The sequence below is a fragment of the Talpa occidentalis genome, unplaced genomic scaffold (genome assembly GCF_014898055.3).
Source record: "Talpa occidentalis isolate TD23 unplaced genomic scaffold, MPIMG_talOcc4v2.1 talOcc4.2, whole genome shotgun sequence".
Lineage (NCBI taxonomy): Eukaryota > Metazoa > Chordata > Mammalia > Eulipotyphla > Talpidae > Talpa > Talpa occidentalis.
The window spans coordinates 18,786,633-18,801,333 of record NW_023602073.1 but is presented as its reverse complement, the minus strand read 5'-3'; the positions used below and the strand labels follow the sequence as shown (position 1 = coordinate 18,801,333).

General features: G+C 43.1%; 2 protein-coding genes across 4 annotated transcripts in view; one reads left to right on the top strand and one right to left on the bottom strand.

The window, feature by feature from the left end:
* Positions 1-14,701, top strand: part of LOC119251826 (testis expressed protein 56-like) — a 40,843-nt gene that overhangs the window by 12,346 nt on the left and 13,796 nt on the right. For 2 of the 3 annotated variants that reach the window (XM_054698060.1, XM_054698059.1), the window contains exons 4-5: positions 5,691-5,913; positions 11,339-11,463. The exons of the other annotated variant lie outside the window; for it this stretch is intronic. In XM_054698060.1, the coding sequence (XP_054554035.1) occupies positions 5,691-5,913; positions 11,339-11,350 (235 nt within the window). In that variant the 3' untranslated portion in view covers positions 11,351-11,463. Of the gene's footprint in view, positions 1-5,690; positions 5,914-11,338; positions 11,464-14,701 lie in introns of those variants that run through there. 3 annotated transcript variants of the gene reach the window in all.
* LOC119251863 (enoyl-CoA delta isomerase 2-like) overlaps positions 6,013-14,701 on the bottom strand; it is a 26,642-nt gene continuing 17,953 nt past the window's right edge. The window contains exons 9-10 of the mRNA XM_037519155.2: positions 6,917-7,060; positions 6,013-6,278 (exon numbers count right to left, since the gene is read on the bottom strand). Coding sequence (XP_037375052.1) covers positions 6,123-6,278; positions 6,917-7,060 — 300 coding nt within the window. The 3' untranslated portion in view covers positions 6,013-6,122. The remainder of the gene's footprint in view (positions 6,279-6,916; positions 7,061-14,701) is intronic.

The following is a 14,701-nucleotide window of genomic DNA, read 5'->3' as shown; positions in this document are numbered from 1 at the left end:
GTCATCTATTTTTAGGCATTTGGGTTGTTTCCATAGCTTACCTATTGTAAATAGTGCTACAGTAAACATAGGGGTACAGGCATCTTTTTGAATTAATGTTTTTGTGTCCTTTGGGTAGATCCGTAGGAGTAGAATTGCTGGATCATATGGAAGCTCCATTTTTAGTATTTTGAAGAACCTCCACACAGCTTACCATAGTGGTTGGACCAGTCTGCACTCCCACCAGGAGAGTTCCTTTTTCTCCACATCCTTGCCAATATTTGTTGCTTCCTATTTTTTTAATATGTGCCATTCTGACTGGTGTAAGGTGGTGTCTCATTGTAGTTTTGATTTGCATTTCCCTGATTACAAGTGATGTTGAACATTTTTTCATATGCCTGTTGGCCATTCGCATTTCCTTTTTGGAGAAGTGTCTTTTTAGCTCATCTGCCCTTTTTTTGACTGGATTGTTTGTTTTGTTGTGTGAGCTCTTTGTAGATTTTTGTGATCAGTCCCTTATCAGTTGTATTGTGTGCAAAAAACTTTCTCCCAGGGATTTTGTTTTTCAAATTAATGTTCAAAAATGTTTCTCTGTTTCTTCTTATGCTTTGATCTTTCCCTGAAAATAGAGCATTTAAAAAAATCAGTCACCCATTTTTTTTTAAAGATTTATATATTTATTTATTTATACAAGCACTGGGTACAGTCAGAAGCACGGGAGGGTGAGAGAATTCACCAGAGCCAGAGCGGGGAGCAGAACAGGCAGAAGGATCGAAGTACACTGCTGAGGAGAGCAGCGGGCAGCAGGAAGGTCTGTGCGCCATGTGTTACCCTCCTCCAGTTGCCGGGGAGCAGCCAGGGATCAAACGGGCGCTGCAGAGGCTGCGGTCAGCTTCGCAACCCAGCGCTCAACTGCTGCGCCACCGGGGAGGCCCCAGCCACCTATTTTTTGACTGGATTATTTTCTTTGTTGTTGAGTCTCATCAGCTCTTTGCAGATTTTTGTGATCAGTCCTTTATCATTAGTGTTGTGTGCAAAAATGTTCTCCCAGTTGGTGGGGTTTCTCTTTGTTTTGGTTATTGTCTCTTTTGCTGTGCAGAAGCTCTTTAATTTGATGTAGTCCCAGCTGTTGATCTTTGCCTTCACTATCACTGCTTTGGGTGATGTGTCTGTAAAGATGTCTTTGAGGTGTATGTCATGTAGTGTTTTGCCTAATTTCCTTCTATATATTTTATGGTTTCAGGTCTTATGTCTAGCTAAGCTATGGAAACAACCCAAATGCCCAAAAATAGATGACTGGATCAAGAAGATGTGGTACATATATACAATGGAATATTACTCAGCAATTAAAAAAGATAAACACATACAGTTTGCCACAACATGGATGGAGCTAGAAGGGATCATGTTCAGCGAAATAAGTCAGAAAGAAAAAGAAAAATACCAGATAGTCTCACTCATAGCAAGAATTTAGAAAACCTAAATAAGGGACCAGGAAAAAGACTAATTAATACAAACTAAAAATCAAAATTAACAAGCAACTATAAACCAGAGACATACTACAGAGGGAGGGCGGGATGGGGAGAGGAAGGATTAGGGTCAAAATAAGGGGGGTGCAATTGTATGGGGAATATAACCAAAATGAAAATTCATACATTGTGCAAAAATGAAAAATGATGTAAGAATTATATAAAATATTTTAAAAATTTAAAAATTAAAAAAAATAAATCAGCCACCTCAGGGCCTCCCTGGCGGCGCACGGGCTTAAGATCCAACCTGTGAAGCTATCCGCAGCCATTGCAGTGCAAGTTTGAGCCCCGGCCAGGAAGATACCCACATGGCACAGCAGTCCTCTCCTGACTCACCCGCTGCTCCTCTCAGCAGTGTATTTCAGTCGATCTGCCTGTTCTGTTCCCCACTCTGTGTCTGGTGAATCCTGTCACCGCCTCACCCCACACCTCTGGCCTGTACCCCAGTTCTTGTATGCATAAATAAATAAATCTTTAAAAAAATAATAAAGAAAGAAAAAATCATCCACCTCTCCCAGTATGCACAATGGTGGGTGGGACTTTCTCTAATTAGCAGGCATCAGTCTGGTGATCAGCCTATTTGTCTCAGTTCTCTTCTGGGAATGCTTTCTAGCTGGACCTGTTTTACTTTCAGGTTGAAAAAATTTCCCCCCAGGTTGCTTTTAAATGTCTTAATTTCACAGTGTCCTTCCAGCTTCTTCCCGGGCCGTAAATGTCTCATGGTGTTCCTTCTGCTCATACTCTCTTGTTCTACATTTGTGGGTCTGCGGTCAGTGTGGATGTTCCTGTGTTTCATCGCTACCTCTGCCTTCTGTGGTTTACAACCAGAGCCCAAATGATGCCAATGTTTCTCGTCTGGGCTTTGGCAGCAATCAGTCCTTCAGAGCAGAATGTTGCAAACAAGTTCAGCACTGTCTGACTTCTGTCCCAGTAAGGGAACTAGAACATAGGCCCATTGTTGTTCTAACCTTGCAGAGGAGTGAGAGAGGGTAAAAATTCCAGGAACTTTCCTGGTTTGTTGGGGTTTTTTTGGCATAGAAGAACTGGGGTACAGGCCAAAGGTACAGGCCAAAGGGGGGGTGATAGGATTCACCAGAGAAAGATTGGGGAGCAGAATAGGTGGATTGACTAAAATACACTGCTGAGAGGAGCAGCAGGGAGACAGGAGAGGTCTGTTGCGCCATGTGAGTCAACTCCCTGGCTGGGGATCGAACTCAAGCCATTATCAGTGATAGCTCTGAGACTTAACCCCTAGGCCTCCAGGGAGGCCCTCCTATCATGTTTTATGTGATTTTTTTTTATTGGTCACTTGTTTGATGTAGATATTTGGTTTTGTTACAGAGGAGGGAGAGGGGCACCCCAGAACCCCGAAACCTGCCCATTCTAAATAAGTTCTGCCATCTACCGCCAACAAGACAAAACATACTCTAGTGTGTAAGACCCTTTAATGCAATGCATGTGCAATACAGAAAAGGGGAGGAATATAATTTCCAAATCAAGCACCAAAAGTTACCCATCCCTTTGTGGGTAAATGCTCAGCCAAACAGGGCTGGCCCAAAGCCAACCTCTGAGGCCTGAAAGCTGCCAGAAGTCTAAGGGAACTTAGAACTTCTGACCCATAGAAAAGGGTCAGAAACAGTCAGACAACTCTGGGAGGAAGAGAGAAAATCAAAATCAAGATAAACACTGCCATTGTTAACCTCCCCACGGGTCTCTCACCCATATCTATTTCAATCAGTCCAGGACCAAGAAGCAAGCGCCGCTTCTTCACATGTCTCTCTGCTCCACGTGCCTCCTCCAGGTCTCCTTCTGGCTCCATCCTGCTTCCTTCCTTCTCCAGCTTCCTCTCTTCCCTGCTCAGCTCTCCCTTACCTTGGGTGGGACAGGGGACCTGGAACCTCCCCCTCCCCTTTTCCTGGGGACCATCCTTTTAGCTTCCATAGTTTTTTATTGATGTTTCTGTAGAGGCATGAGTGCCTGAAACTTCCTACTTCACCATGTTGTTCACCTGTTTATTCAACTTTTCTCAATATTCGCTTCTGTTCCTCCCAGTGTTTAATTTCTTTTCTTTTCTTTTTTTTTTTAAGATTATATTTATTTATGTATACAAGAACTGGGGTACAGACCAGAGGTGCAGGGGGAGAGGTTAGAGGATTCACCAGTGACAGAGTAGGGAACAGAACAGGCAGATTGAGCAAAATACACTGCTGAGGGGAGCAGCAGGCGAGTCAGGGGAGGTCTGCCGCACCGTGTGGGTAGTTCCCTGGCCAGGGATCAAACTCGTGCTCCAGTGGCTGCGGACAGCTTCATGGGTTGCATCTTAACCCCTTACACCACCAGGGAGGCCCCCGGTGTTTAATTTCTGTTGTTCAGCCTTCTCAATTCAGACTCCTCTTCTTTGGAAATCTGCTCAGGTCTGCTAGTGAATTTATTTATTTCTTGTTACAGATATTTATTTATTTATACAAGAACCGGGGTACAGGCCAGATGTGCGGGAGGGTGAGAGGATTCACCAGAGACAGAGTGGGGAATAGAACAGGCAGACTGATGAAATACACTGCTGAGGGGAGCAGTGGGAGAGACAGGAGAGGTCTGCTGCACCGTGTGGGTTTCTCCCTAGTCAGCAGGGATTGAACCTGTGCTGCAGAGGCTGCAGACAGCTTCACAGTGCGGCGCTCAACCGGCTGCGCCACCAAGGAGGCCCTGTTAGTGAATTTAATTCCAGATTTTTAGTTTTAAAATTTTTATTTGGTTCTTTTTGTAGTTTGTTTCTCTGCTGAGAATTTACATACTGAAGTGTTTACTCCACAAAGCAGTTCTTGTCACTGCAGTTACAAGAACTGCTTTGTGTGATGATTCTAACATTCTGGCCAGCTCAGGAGTGATATGTGTTGTCTTTCCTCACCTGAGTAAATACTGTGTTGCATGGGTCCTGGTTTCTATTAAATTCATCAGGAGAATGCTGTTTTTGTTCTTAGCAAATAATCAACCAGGTTAGGTTCAGCCAGCAGCGCACTGGACCTGCCTCTGAGGAATAAGTCACATGCTCAGAACAGAGACCCCAGTGATTGTTACCTTATTTGCCACAATCTGAGAAACTCATTCCTGGGTAGTTACATCTCCCTATTTTGACACGCTCATGTAATCCTTCTGTTTTTAATTTCAGCCACCTTAAGCAGTTGTTTTTCATATTTCGTCCAGTTTCGTTGTGATCAATGGGAGGGAAGGGGTCCCTGGTGACTTAGTGGAACCAGAACTGCACTGGTGCCCTGGACCCCTACTTGTAGCATGGTCGTAGCCACAGCGCTACCTCGTTTCTAAATACTGGTGGTGTGTTCTGAAGATAAAAATGTGATAAGCATTTGGCACTTGTAACACACAGTGTTGCTCAATGAATATTACCTACTCATGTATTTTCTATAAGATGAAAGATTTTGGATTAGCATTTTTTTTTAAGATTTATTTATATAGGCACACAAGAATTGAGGTATAGGTCAGAGGTGTGGGGAGTGAGAGGATTCACCAGAGACAGAGTGGGAAACAGAACAGGCAGACTGACTGAAATACACTGCTGAGGGGAGCAGTGGGCAAGACAGGAGCAGTCTGCTGCGCCATGTGGGTAGCTCCCTGGCTGGCCAGGGACTGAACTCATGCTACAGAGGCTGTAGATAACTTCAAAGTGCTGTGCTTAACCCCTTGTGCCACCAGGGAAGCCCTGGAGTAGGATTCCTACAATGAAAGTATTAAGTATTAAGAAACTAAACAGAGGTTCATTGGGTTGGCTACATGGATGCTGATGCCTGAAAGGAAGGTTAAAAAGGGAGGAGGGTACTGAGCAGAGAACAGTATTCCATGCCAGTTCTGTGGCCACTGTAATTATACCCTTGTCCTCAGTGATTTGTGTATCTAGCAGTAATCAAAACTGAAAGTTACAAGATACTTAAGGTGGTTTATAGGTTGCACTTTCTTGAAACATCCCATTAAACAAGAATGAAGCCTATATAATTAAATAGGGATGTAATTACTGAGACTGAACCTTGCTTTCCAATGAAATAACCCAACTGTCCCCTCATGTCATCTTTTTAAATTACTGGGCCGGGGGGGGGGGTGTGTGGCGGAGATATGACACTAAAATTGTTATTTATTTTCTAGTAAGACTCTTCCTTCTCCTTGCTCCCTCACTAGATGGCTGAAAAAGAACATGCAACCTACTGAAGACATTGAGTCAGTGACCCAGAAGCTGTCGCAGTTCGGTCCCATTCAGTCAGTCACCCTCTGTGGACGGCAGAGTGCCATAGTGGTGTACAAGAACATAGTTTCAGCTTCTAATGCTGTGAACGCTTTCAAAAGCAGGGTTCCTGGCACCATGTTTCATTGTTTCTGGAAACAGCCATTCATGTCGAGAGATGTAAGACTCCTATTATCAAAAACCTATGTGCCTTCTTAGGGCTTGTCCTATATCTGTCATCAGGGCTCATGTGAAAAATAATCATTGTACATGACACTTTAACACTGAAAAAAAGGCACAGTGAATTTATTTAATTCAAGTGTTGGAAATCCGAAATCATGGATGTATCACATCCCTCCCTCTGAAATGCTCGAATGCAGCGGGCTGTATCACAGCTTTGCTTTTTTAGATAAGAAGCCCATGACCGCGTTCATGCATTCATCTGATAAAATTCTGTCCTGCAGGATGTTGCATTCATCAGCGTTAGTAGCATGTAGCTTTTCTTTCTCGTTCTTTCGAATGATCTCTTTTGAAATTCTCAGGGCCTGAAAGATCAAAACCACAAGTGAGGTTGAAAGTTCCTCTAAGAGGAGTGGGGTGATTCTCTCCTTCTGGTTCCTGGTTCCCTGTTGTTCTCTTAGGCTTTGGGAAACCTTAAGATATATGTGTAAGATGAGGCAGTGTGTCTCAAACATCAATCACTCAGCACGCAAATCACTCAGCAGATGTGGGGCAGGGCTTGGGATGACACATTTTCAAAAAGCCCCAGATGGGTGTTAAAGCTTCTGGGTCTAGGACCACAGGCTGAGCAGCAAGAATATAAGAGTATCAGTCCCTGGCTATCCCATATGAAAACCAAAGTGCTGGACGGCGAGAATCTGAATGGCAACCCATCTGGCTTCTCATCTGGATTCAGGAATAAAAGTGTTTGGCACATGCCACTTACCATCCTTCTCAAATTTACCCCCCAAGAAAATTATCAGAGACATGAAATACCCATTTGATATGTTTTTTAAAAATCAGAATTTCTAACATTATTATGGTTATTTTTAACCTCAAATTCAGATGTGCTTAAAGCCAACTAAGATATGCCATGACTTTTTTTTTTTTAATTATTTAGTGTCTTAAGGCAAATGAATTACTTCCACGGTTCCTACAAAGTAAAATGAAAATGAATACTAACGTTTGGGGGAAGCTTTGAAAAGGCCTTGAGCCTGGTCCAAACTTCTTTCTGGAAAGTGCTGTCAGGGAAAACTTGAGTCACGAGGCCCTGAGCACATGCTTCGCCTGCTGTGATCTTCTTCCCAAAAATAAGCATCTCTGCTGCCTGCAAGGAGAGGCAAGATGAATATATTAACTTCACTCAAGGTCCAGTTAACTTCTGAATCAACTTATTCCACCAGACAGAGGGCTGTTGACTATGAGCTTGAGACTGCAGTATTTCCCCCTAAGGAGAAACTAGTGACCTCAATATTAACAAGGATTTGCAAACAATATGCTGAGGCCGTGCAATCAGGCTCCCCAGACGGTTCTTCAGGGGCTGCATCTCTTTGTGTCTGCGCTGGACAGGAAAGAGCAAGGAGCCCAGGGCAGAAATGTTAAAGTGGATGCTGACTGGATGGGCCATGGTGGCTGTGGTTTCTGTGTTATATGCTATAGTACTTACAAAGGAAAAAAGAACAAAAAGAAAAATCATGGCTTTGCAACCAACGCCAGGCAACCTTGACAAACCCTATCTTTCAAAATTCTCTTCCCTGAGAATTCTAAAATCAGGGGTGTAGTTCTGACAGTTTTCTTTACCTACACAAGTAACTCATATTATTTCTACTGGACACAAGGAAAGAGCAGACTAATATTCAGCTTCTCACAAAACTGAGGCCACCAGGTAGACATCCTTCTCTATATCTGCAATTTTTCTTCCAGAAAAGCAGACGACTTCAGAGGTAAATGCCTTAGAGTTGGTTCTACCTTAACTTTCAGTTAAAATGTGGTCAGGGGCTGTGACAGAATAATGGGACTGAAAAATACATATATTTGCAACAAAAACCTTAGAGTAATGAAAATGGGCTCAGTACTCACCTCCCTCCCTTTGGGATGTGAGGCCCTAGGGGCCTCAAGCAGTGGATGCTACAGGATCATGTAAAGAACCCTGTGACTAGGGGTGCTGGTGGCAGTGACTTCCCCGGAGGACCCACATCGCTGGCACTTCCACGACTTGCACAGTAAGGCACTGTGATGTCACTTACATTGAAAGCTGCTCACCCATAATGCAATTAGCGTGGGGCTCTGAGCCCAGGGGACCAAGGGAGGCAGCCCCAATCCTTTGGTGGACGCCACACAGCACAGGCCAAGGCTGTTTGCAAGGGGGTACGGAGAGGGCAGCCAGCCTGGAGGGCAGTTCCTCACCCCTCCTACCAGGCCCACAGCGTGCCTCCTAGAGTTGGGGACCAAAAAATTCATATCTCTCATCTGTTACGGGATTTACCTTTGGAATGGGACATGAATTGCTAACATTTTTAAGCTTCAAAAGTTACCTTGGCTGAGCCCATAATCTTTGGGAACGTGTAGGAGGAGCATCCTTCTGGAGTCTGGCCCAGGTGACTGAATGGAGTATGAAAGGTTGCCTGTTTGGAGAAAAAATAGAAAAGAAGATCATCTTTCTGTAGGTGATTTAAAAAGTCACTATCTGTCTATAGCCTCATTATACTGAATTGGAAAACTTATTTAAAAAAAGAGATCAGGATTACTTTGGTATTATACACACACAAAATGCACTCTTTTAACATGTGCATACAGTATATAGCCACCACCATAATTAGAGACTGTGCCCATCACCCCATAGAGTTTTCTTGAGCTCCTCTGCACACAGTCTATTCTTCTCAACCCCAAGCCACCACTGATCTGTTTCTAGCTCTAGAGATACCTTCCAGAACGTCCTATAAGTGGAATTGTACATCATTAGCATCAGTCCTTTGCACACAGTGTTTGAGGGTCCCCATGTCTTGGCACATAGTTGAAAATAGCCCTTATTTTTGGTTCAGATTCCATTGCATGGATATGTCATTATTTTTTAAAAATTTTTGCATAGAAAATCTGGGGTGCAGGCCAGAGGTGTGGAGGGTGAGAAGATTCACCTAAGACAGAGTGGGAGCAGAATAGGCACATCGACTAAAATACACTGCTAAGGGGAGCAGCTGGCGAGACAGGAGAGGTCTGCTGCACCATGTGCATAGCTCCCTGGCCGGGAATCAAACTCGTGCTGCAGTGGCTGCAGACTGCTTCATAATGCTGCGACTTAATCCCTTGTATCACCAGGGAGGCCCAATTTGTCTATTCATTGACCAGTTGAAGACATGGGTATTATTTCCAATATTCTGGTTACTATGAATAGGGTTGTTATGCTCATTAGTGCACAGGTCTCTGTGTTTCAATTCTCATGGGTAAATTTTTATCTAGGAGTGGAAATGCTGGGTTATATGGTAAATGTATGACTTAACTTTACAAGAAGCTGCCAAACTTTTCCAGAGTGGTGTGCCATTTAATGTTCCTACCATAGTGCATGAGTCCAGTGGTTGCTCATGCTCACTAAACCTTTCTTTTATCAGTCTTGTTAACCACATGAATCATTCTACTAGCTTTGTAGTGGTGTCTCACTGTGGTTTTTTTTTTTTTTTTAAATTATGTGTTTTTTTTTTAAGATTTATTTGTTTTTATTTATTTATACAAGCACTGGGTACAGTCCGAAGCGCGGGAGGGTGAGAGAATTCACCATAGCCAGGGCGGGGAGCATAGCAGGCAGAAGGACCGAAGTACACTGCTGAGGAGAGCAGCGGGTGGCAGGAGAGGTCTGCGCGCCATGTGGGACCCTCCTCCGGTGGCCGGGGAGCAGCCGGGGATCGAACCGGTGCTGCAGAGGCTGCGGGCAGCTTCGCAACCCAGCGCTCAACCACTGCGCCACCAGGGAGGCCCTGTCTCACTGTGGTTTTAATTTGTATTTCCCTAGTGATTAATGATGATGAGCATCTTTTCATATATACTTATTAGCTATCTGCTTATTGGTGAAGTAACTGTCAGAATACTTTTTTTTAAATTTTTTTTTATTTATACAAGAACCGGGGTACAGGCCAGATGCACGGGAGGGTGAGAGGATTCACCAGAGACAGTGCAGGGAACAGAACAGGCAGACTGATGAAATACACTGCTGAGGAGAGCAGCAGGAGAGACAGGAGAGGTCTGCCGTGCCATGTGGGATTCTCGCTGGCTGGTGGGATTGAACCCGTGCTGCAGAGGCTGCAGGCTTCACTGTGCTGGGCTCAATTGCCTGCACGACCAGGGAGGCCCAACTGTCAGAATACTTTACCCACTATCTCTAAGTTAGATTAGTTGTCTTTTTATTATTGAGTTGTAGGTATTCTTTATATATTCTGGTTACAAATCATTTTCTTAATTGTGTTTTTAAGAGTTATTTGTGCTTTATTTTCTGTGGGCTACTTATTCCTCAGCATTTCCAATTTTTATATTAAGTTGCCAATCTACTGCTGTTTAGTGAAACATTAAAGAACACATCAGAGAGATAAGCTGTTATTGCATGAGTTGAAAAATGGTTTCTACAATCTGTCATTAGTCCAGGGATTTCGGTCCAGGGATTTTTTTGGGTTAACTTTACTAGAATCTAATTCCATATTGTTTATTTAGAATTAATTTTGGTGTGTGGTGCAAGGGGTTAAGTCTCAGCCCTATGAAGCTATCGGCAGCCACTATACCACTAGTTTGATCCCACATGGTACAGCAGACCTCTCCTGTCTTGCCCGCTGCTCCCTACTGTTGGCAGCCCGTCACCCTAAAGAGAGCCGGAGTCTTCTGAGAATACCTGTTTATTCTGCACATGGAGTTCTAGGATGTTAGAAGTTCTGCAAACAGAAGTGACTCCTGTTTTCTGAGGACGTAGTGGCTTATGCACATGTTCCCTACTAACTAGAAAAACTTGTTTTCAGCAGTAACTTATTCATCTGTATAAGCAAAAACACAATTGTGTGTTATTTTCTTGTTCCTTTGTTCCTATCTTGAATAAAAGCTTGGGCTGGGAGAGTGAAAGGCAGAGCTGCTCTTGATGGCTCTCCCAAGCCTCCCCCCACTGCAAATTCATTTAGACTCCTAGTCTTCATTAATGGCAAAGAACTTCATCGGCTGTCCTGTCTGCAGCACCCTTCAGCAGTGTATTTCAGTAGATCCGCCTGTTCTGCTCCCCATTCTGTCTCTGGTGAATCCTTTCACCCCCCCTTCACTCTCCACACCTCTGGCCTGCACCCCATCTCTTATATGCATAAATAAATAATCTTTTTTAAAAAGAATTAATTTTGGTGTTTTTCTAGATTTAAGAAATATTTCTGAATTCCTTGAAAAATGAAAAGTTCTTATGAAAGGGAATTAATTTATAATCACCAATATGTAAACACCTTGGCTTCATTTTCTATAATCACACAGGATGTTCTTTTAAAATGAATTACTTGCTAGAAAATATAAATAGGCAATGTATGCGCCATATAAATCAAAAGAATAAAAATGTAAAAAGTTATAATGTCACGTCTCTTCTTTTCTTCCCAAGATAAAATGCTGAGAAGTCATGGCCTAAAGACTGAAAGCAAGAAACTAAAAAAGAAAAACTAATGACAAGAAACACCAACCAAGGCCAAGGGGCCACAAACAGGTACAGACCAAGCTGACAAGGGCAGCATCTAACTTCCTTATAAATGTTACTGCGAACGGGCATCCAGCTGGTGGTCAGGCCCAGGGCAGAGGATCAGACTCTGGCATCAGACCACAGTGACTCTGGGAGGGCCTTAAATCTGTGCCAGTGTCCTCATCTGTAGTGTCGGGGTGAGAACCGGCTACTCCTGGGTGCAGGAAGTCTCTACATAGTGTGCATCAACAGAGCACCTAGTGTATCGTGAGCACTCAAATGGACATTTTTGATTTCCATGTTTTCCTTAACTGATAGAAGAAATGTACCATATGCTGACAGAGAAGCTAATAGGCACCATTTACCATTGCTAATTGCAAAGAATACCATGGTTATATGGAATCGATGTTAACCCACATATAATACGGTATTTATTCATGGAGTCAGATAAATCCTTTAGGATTTAATTGAGCCTATGAAATAAATGCCCCCTCAGAGGTTCTCCTATCTTTATCTTTGCCTGATTTTATACTGAAACTTGGTTTAAGTCTCTTGGGTGAGTTGTTAGCAGTGGTTGCTGTGTGTCAAACATTTTTACTTTGGGCTAAATCTCCTAGCATTGGGCCTCTCTGGTGGCACAGGCGGTTGAGCACAGCACTGTGTTCACCCTACCACACATCTGGCCTGTACCCCGGTTCTTATATGCATGAATAAATCTTTAAAAAATAAATCTCCTAGCATTTAAATTACACACACACACACGAAGTATTTATATATACTAATTTCAATTTCAGTTCCAGTTTGTATCCTAAGATGGAAGTCCTAGAAATCTTACAGAGGATATATATGATAGTCATTTTGAAATCAGTGGGAGAATCAGGGCAAAATTCAAGTATATTTGCCCTCCAGGTACTAAAGAACAGGACTGACCCCTGCCCCAACCCTATCAAAGCAGGTGAATTAAGTGGTCATTTTACTAACAGAAAGTGACCAAAGATGAATGAATTCTGCTTTTCTGTTGACACATCCACCTATGACGACTAGCCCCTAGGATCTCTTTTTTTCCTTTAGGGGGACATTTTTATTTTTTTTTAGGGGGAAATTATTAATAAGAATTAGATCTACCAACATGCTCAACCTGGTGAAATGAAATCCAGTACAAGATGAACCAGCAAGTCAAGAACCCTCAAATATGATCCTATCAGTAGGGAAATACCTCTGAACAAAATCAGGATTCTCTTCAGTTGTAAAATGCAAGTGTTTGTCACAAACTTGTAGATCATCAAACTTTACCACTACTGGAAAATCTGATAACCCTAGAGGTGGCTATTAGCTCTACAGTAAAAGTTCCAGGGTACAAAGGGTTTAAGAGAAATGGTCAGCACATCTTTGCTTTTAAAGACAAAGATCAGAAATTGCCTTAGGGTCCGACTAGCCAGGGGTTGGTTAAATTAGAAAAGTTAAATCACTAGTGGTTAGCTTGTTATCACTAAGTGGTAAGACAGTTAACCCAGTGGTAAGCCTGGTCTTCTCTGAGTGGTGATCTAAGGAGTGATTTTTAACTTTTCCTTATTTCTCAAGATTTTATTTTCTACTATGACATCTGTTACTACTCCATTAAGAATAATAACTACAGGGCCTCCCCGGTGGCGCAGCGGTTGAGCGCTGGGTTGCGAAGCTGCCCGCAGCCTCTGCAGCGCCGGTTTGATCCCCGGCTGCTCCCCGGCCACGGGAGGAGGGTCCCACATGGCACGCAAACCTCTCCTGCCGCCCGCTGCTCCCCTCAGCAGTGTACTTCGGTCCTTCTGCCTGCTCTGCTCCCCGCTCTGGCTCTGGTGAATTCTCTCACCCTCCCGCGCTTCTGACTGTACCCAGTGCTTGTATAAATAAACAAAAATAAATCTTAAAAAAAATAGAATAATAACTACACTCTATCTCTCTCAGTGGTGAACACCAGGGTGAACTGAGTTGTGCAAATAACCTCTCTGAAGTTCAGTTTTCTTATCTGCAAAGGAAGGAGTGAGAGTAGCTAACTTCATTCTAAAATTTTCAAAGCTAGAATTCATTTACTTGATAAAAAGTATCAAACAATCAACTGCACCAGCAAAGATGCTATTTTTCCTCCTGATAACAAGATTTCAAGGTCTCCTGACTATTTTAATGTGAAAACTGAATAAATGGTGTATCATCTGCTGAGACTATAGACCCAAAAGACTTAGGACAAAGTTTGAACCATACTGGTGTTTAGGAAAATCAAGCTAATAATGAAGAAAATATAAAATGAGTCCAATTAGTTAGACAAATTCTTTGGGAAAAATTTAAATTTACCCATTGTAACATAAGCCATAGGTAATCCATTTACAGTAGTAAAGGAAACAAAGAATTGCAAAGGAGAACTCAAAAGATCTCACTTTCACTTGCACAACTTGATAATTTTGGGGGGGCTGACTTACCCTGTCAGATGCATACACAATATCAAATAACCCAAGAAGAGTGACGGAGATTCCCACTGCTGGCCCATTGACCACGGCAATCAGAGGCTTAGGAAAATCTATAAAGCAGCTTACAAAGTCCCTGCAGAAATGGAAATAAAAAGCACACATGGCTGAGCAGGCAAGTAGAAATAATGCACTCTGGTCTTGGCTAGGGTGTCTGCACACCCTCCCACCCTCTGGCTGCTCCACCTGCCCCCTTAAATATAAGTGTTAATGATTCATTTCCTATTCCAAAGGTAATCCCATAACAGATGAGAGTCAGCTCTCTATGGCACTTGGGAGGAGCCACAGGGAGTCCTGTAGTTTGACTCTGTTCAGATCTGGCTCTGTTCTGAACAGTCCAGTGACACTGAGGGATTAAGATGCTGCGTGTCACAGCTCAGTGGGAATTAGAGACCCAGCAGATAAACGAGAAGAAGTGGGACCTTCAGTCTCCATGTTTATGAGATAGCTTCAAGTCTCCTGTCACCAGCCACTGAGGAAGCCAAGCATTCCTCTGCTGGAGGAGACTTTGCTGACCTCCTCTGCCTCAACAGGAGAGGATTTTCTTACCCTACAGTCTCCTCTTAGCCTTCCATTTACATCTCACGCAGAGGAGCAGGTAAAAGAAATTAAAGTAATACAGTGAGTGTCCACCTACTGATACAGTTTGGAGAAACACACTGTCCAAATTCACCCCTATTACACTGCCATAGAAGTATTTTATTTATTTAAAAGATTTATTTTATTTATTTATGCATAGAAGAGCTGGGGTACAGGCTAGAGTTGCGGGGGTGAGAGGATTCACCAGAGA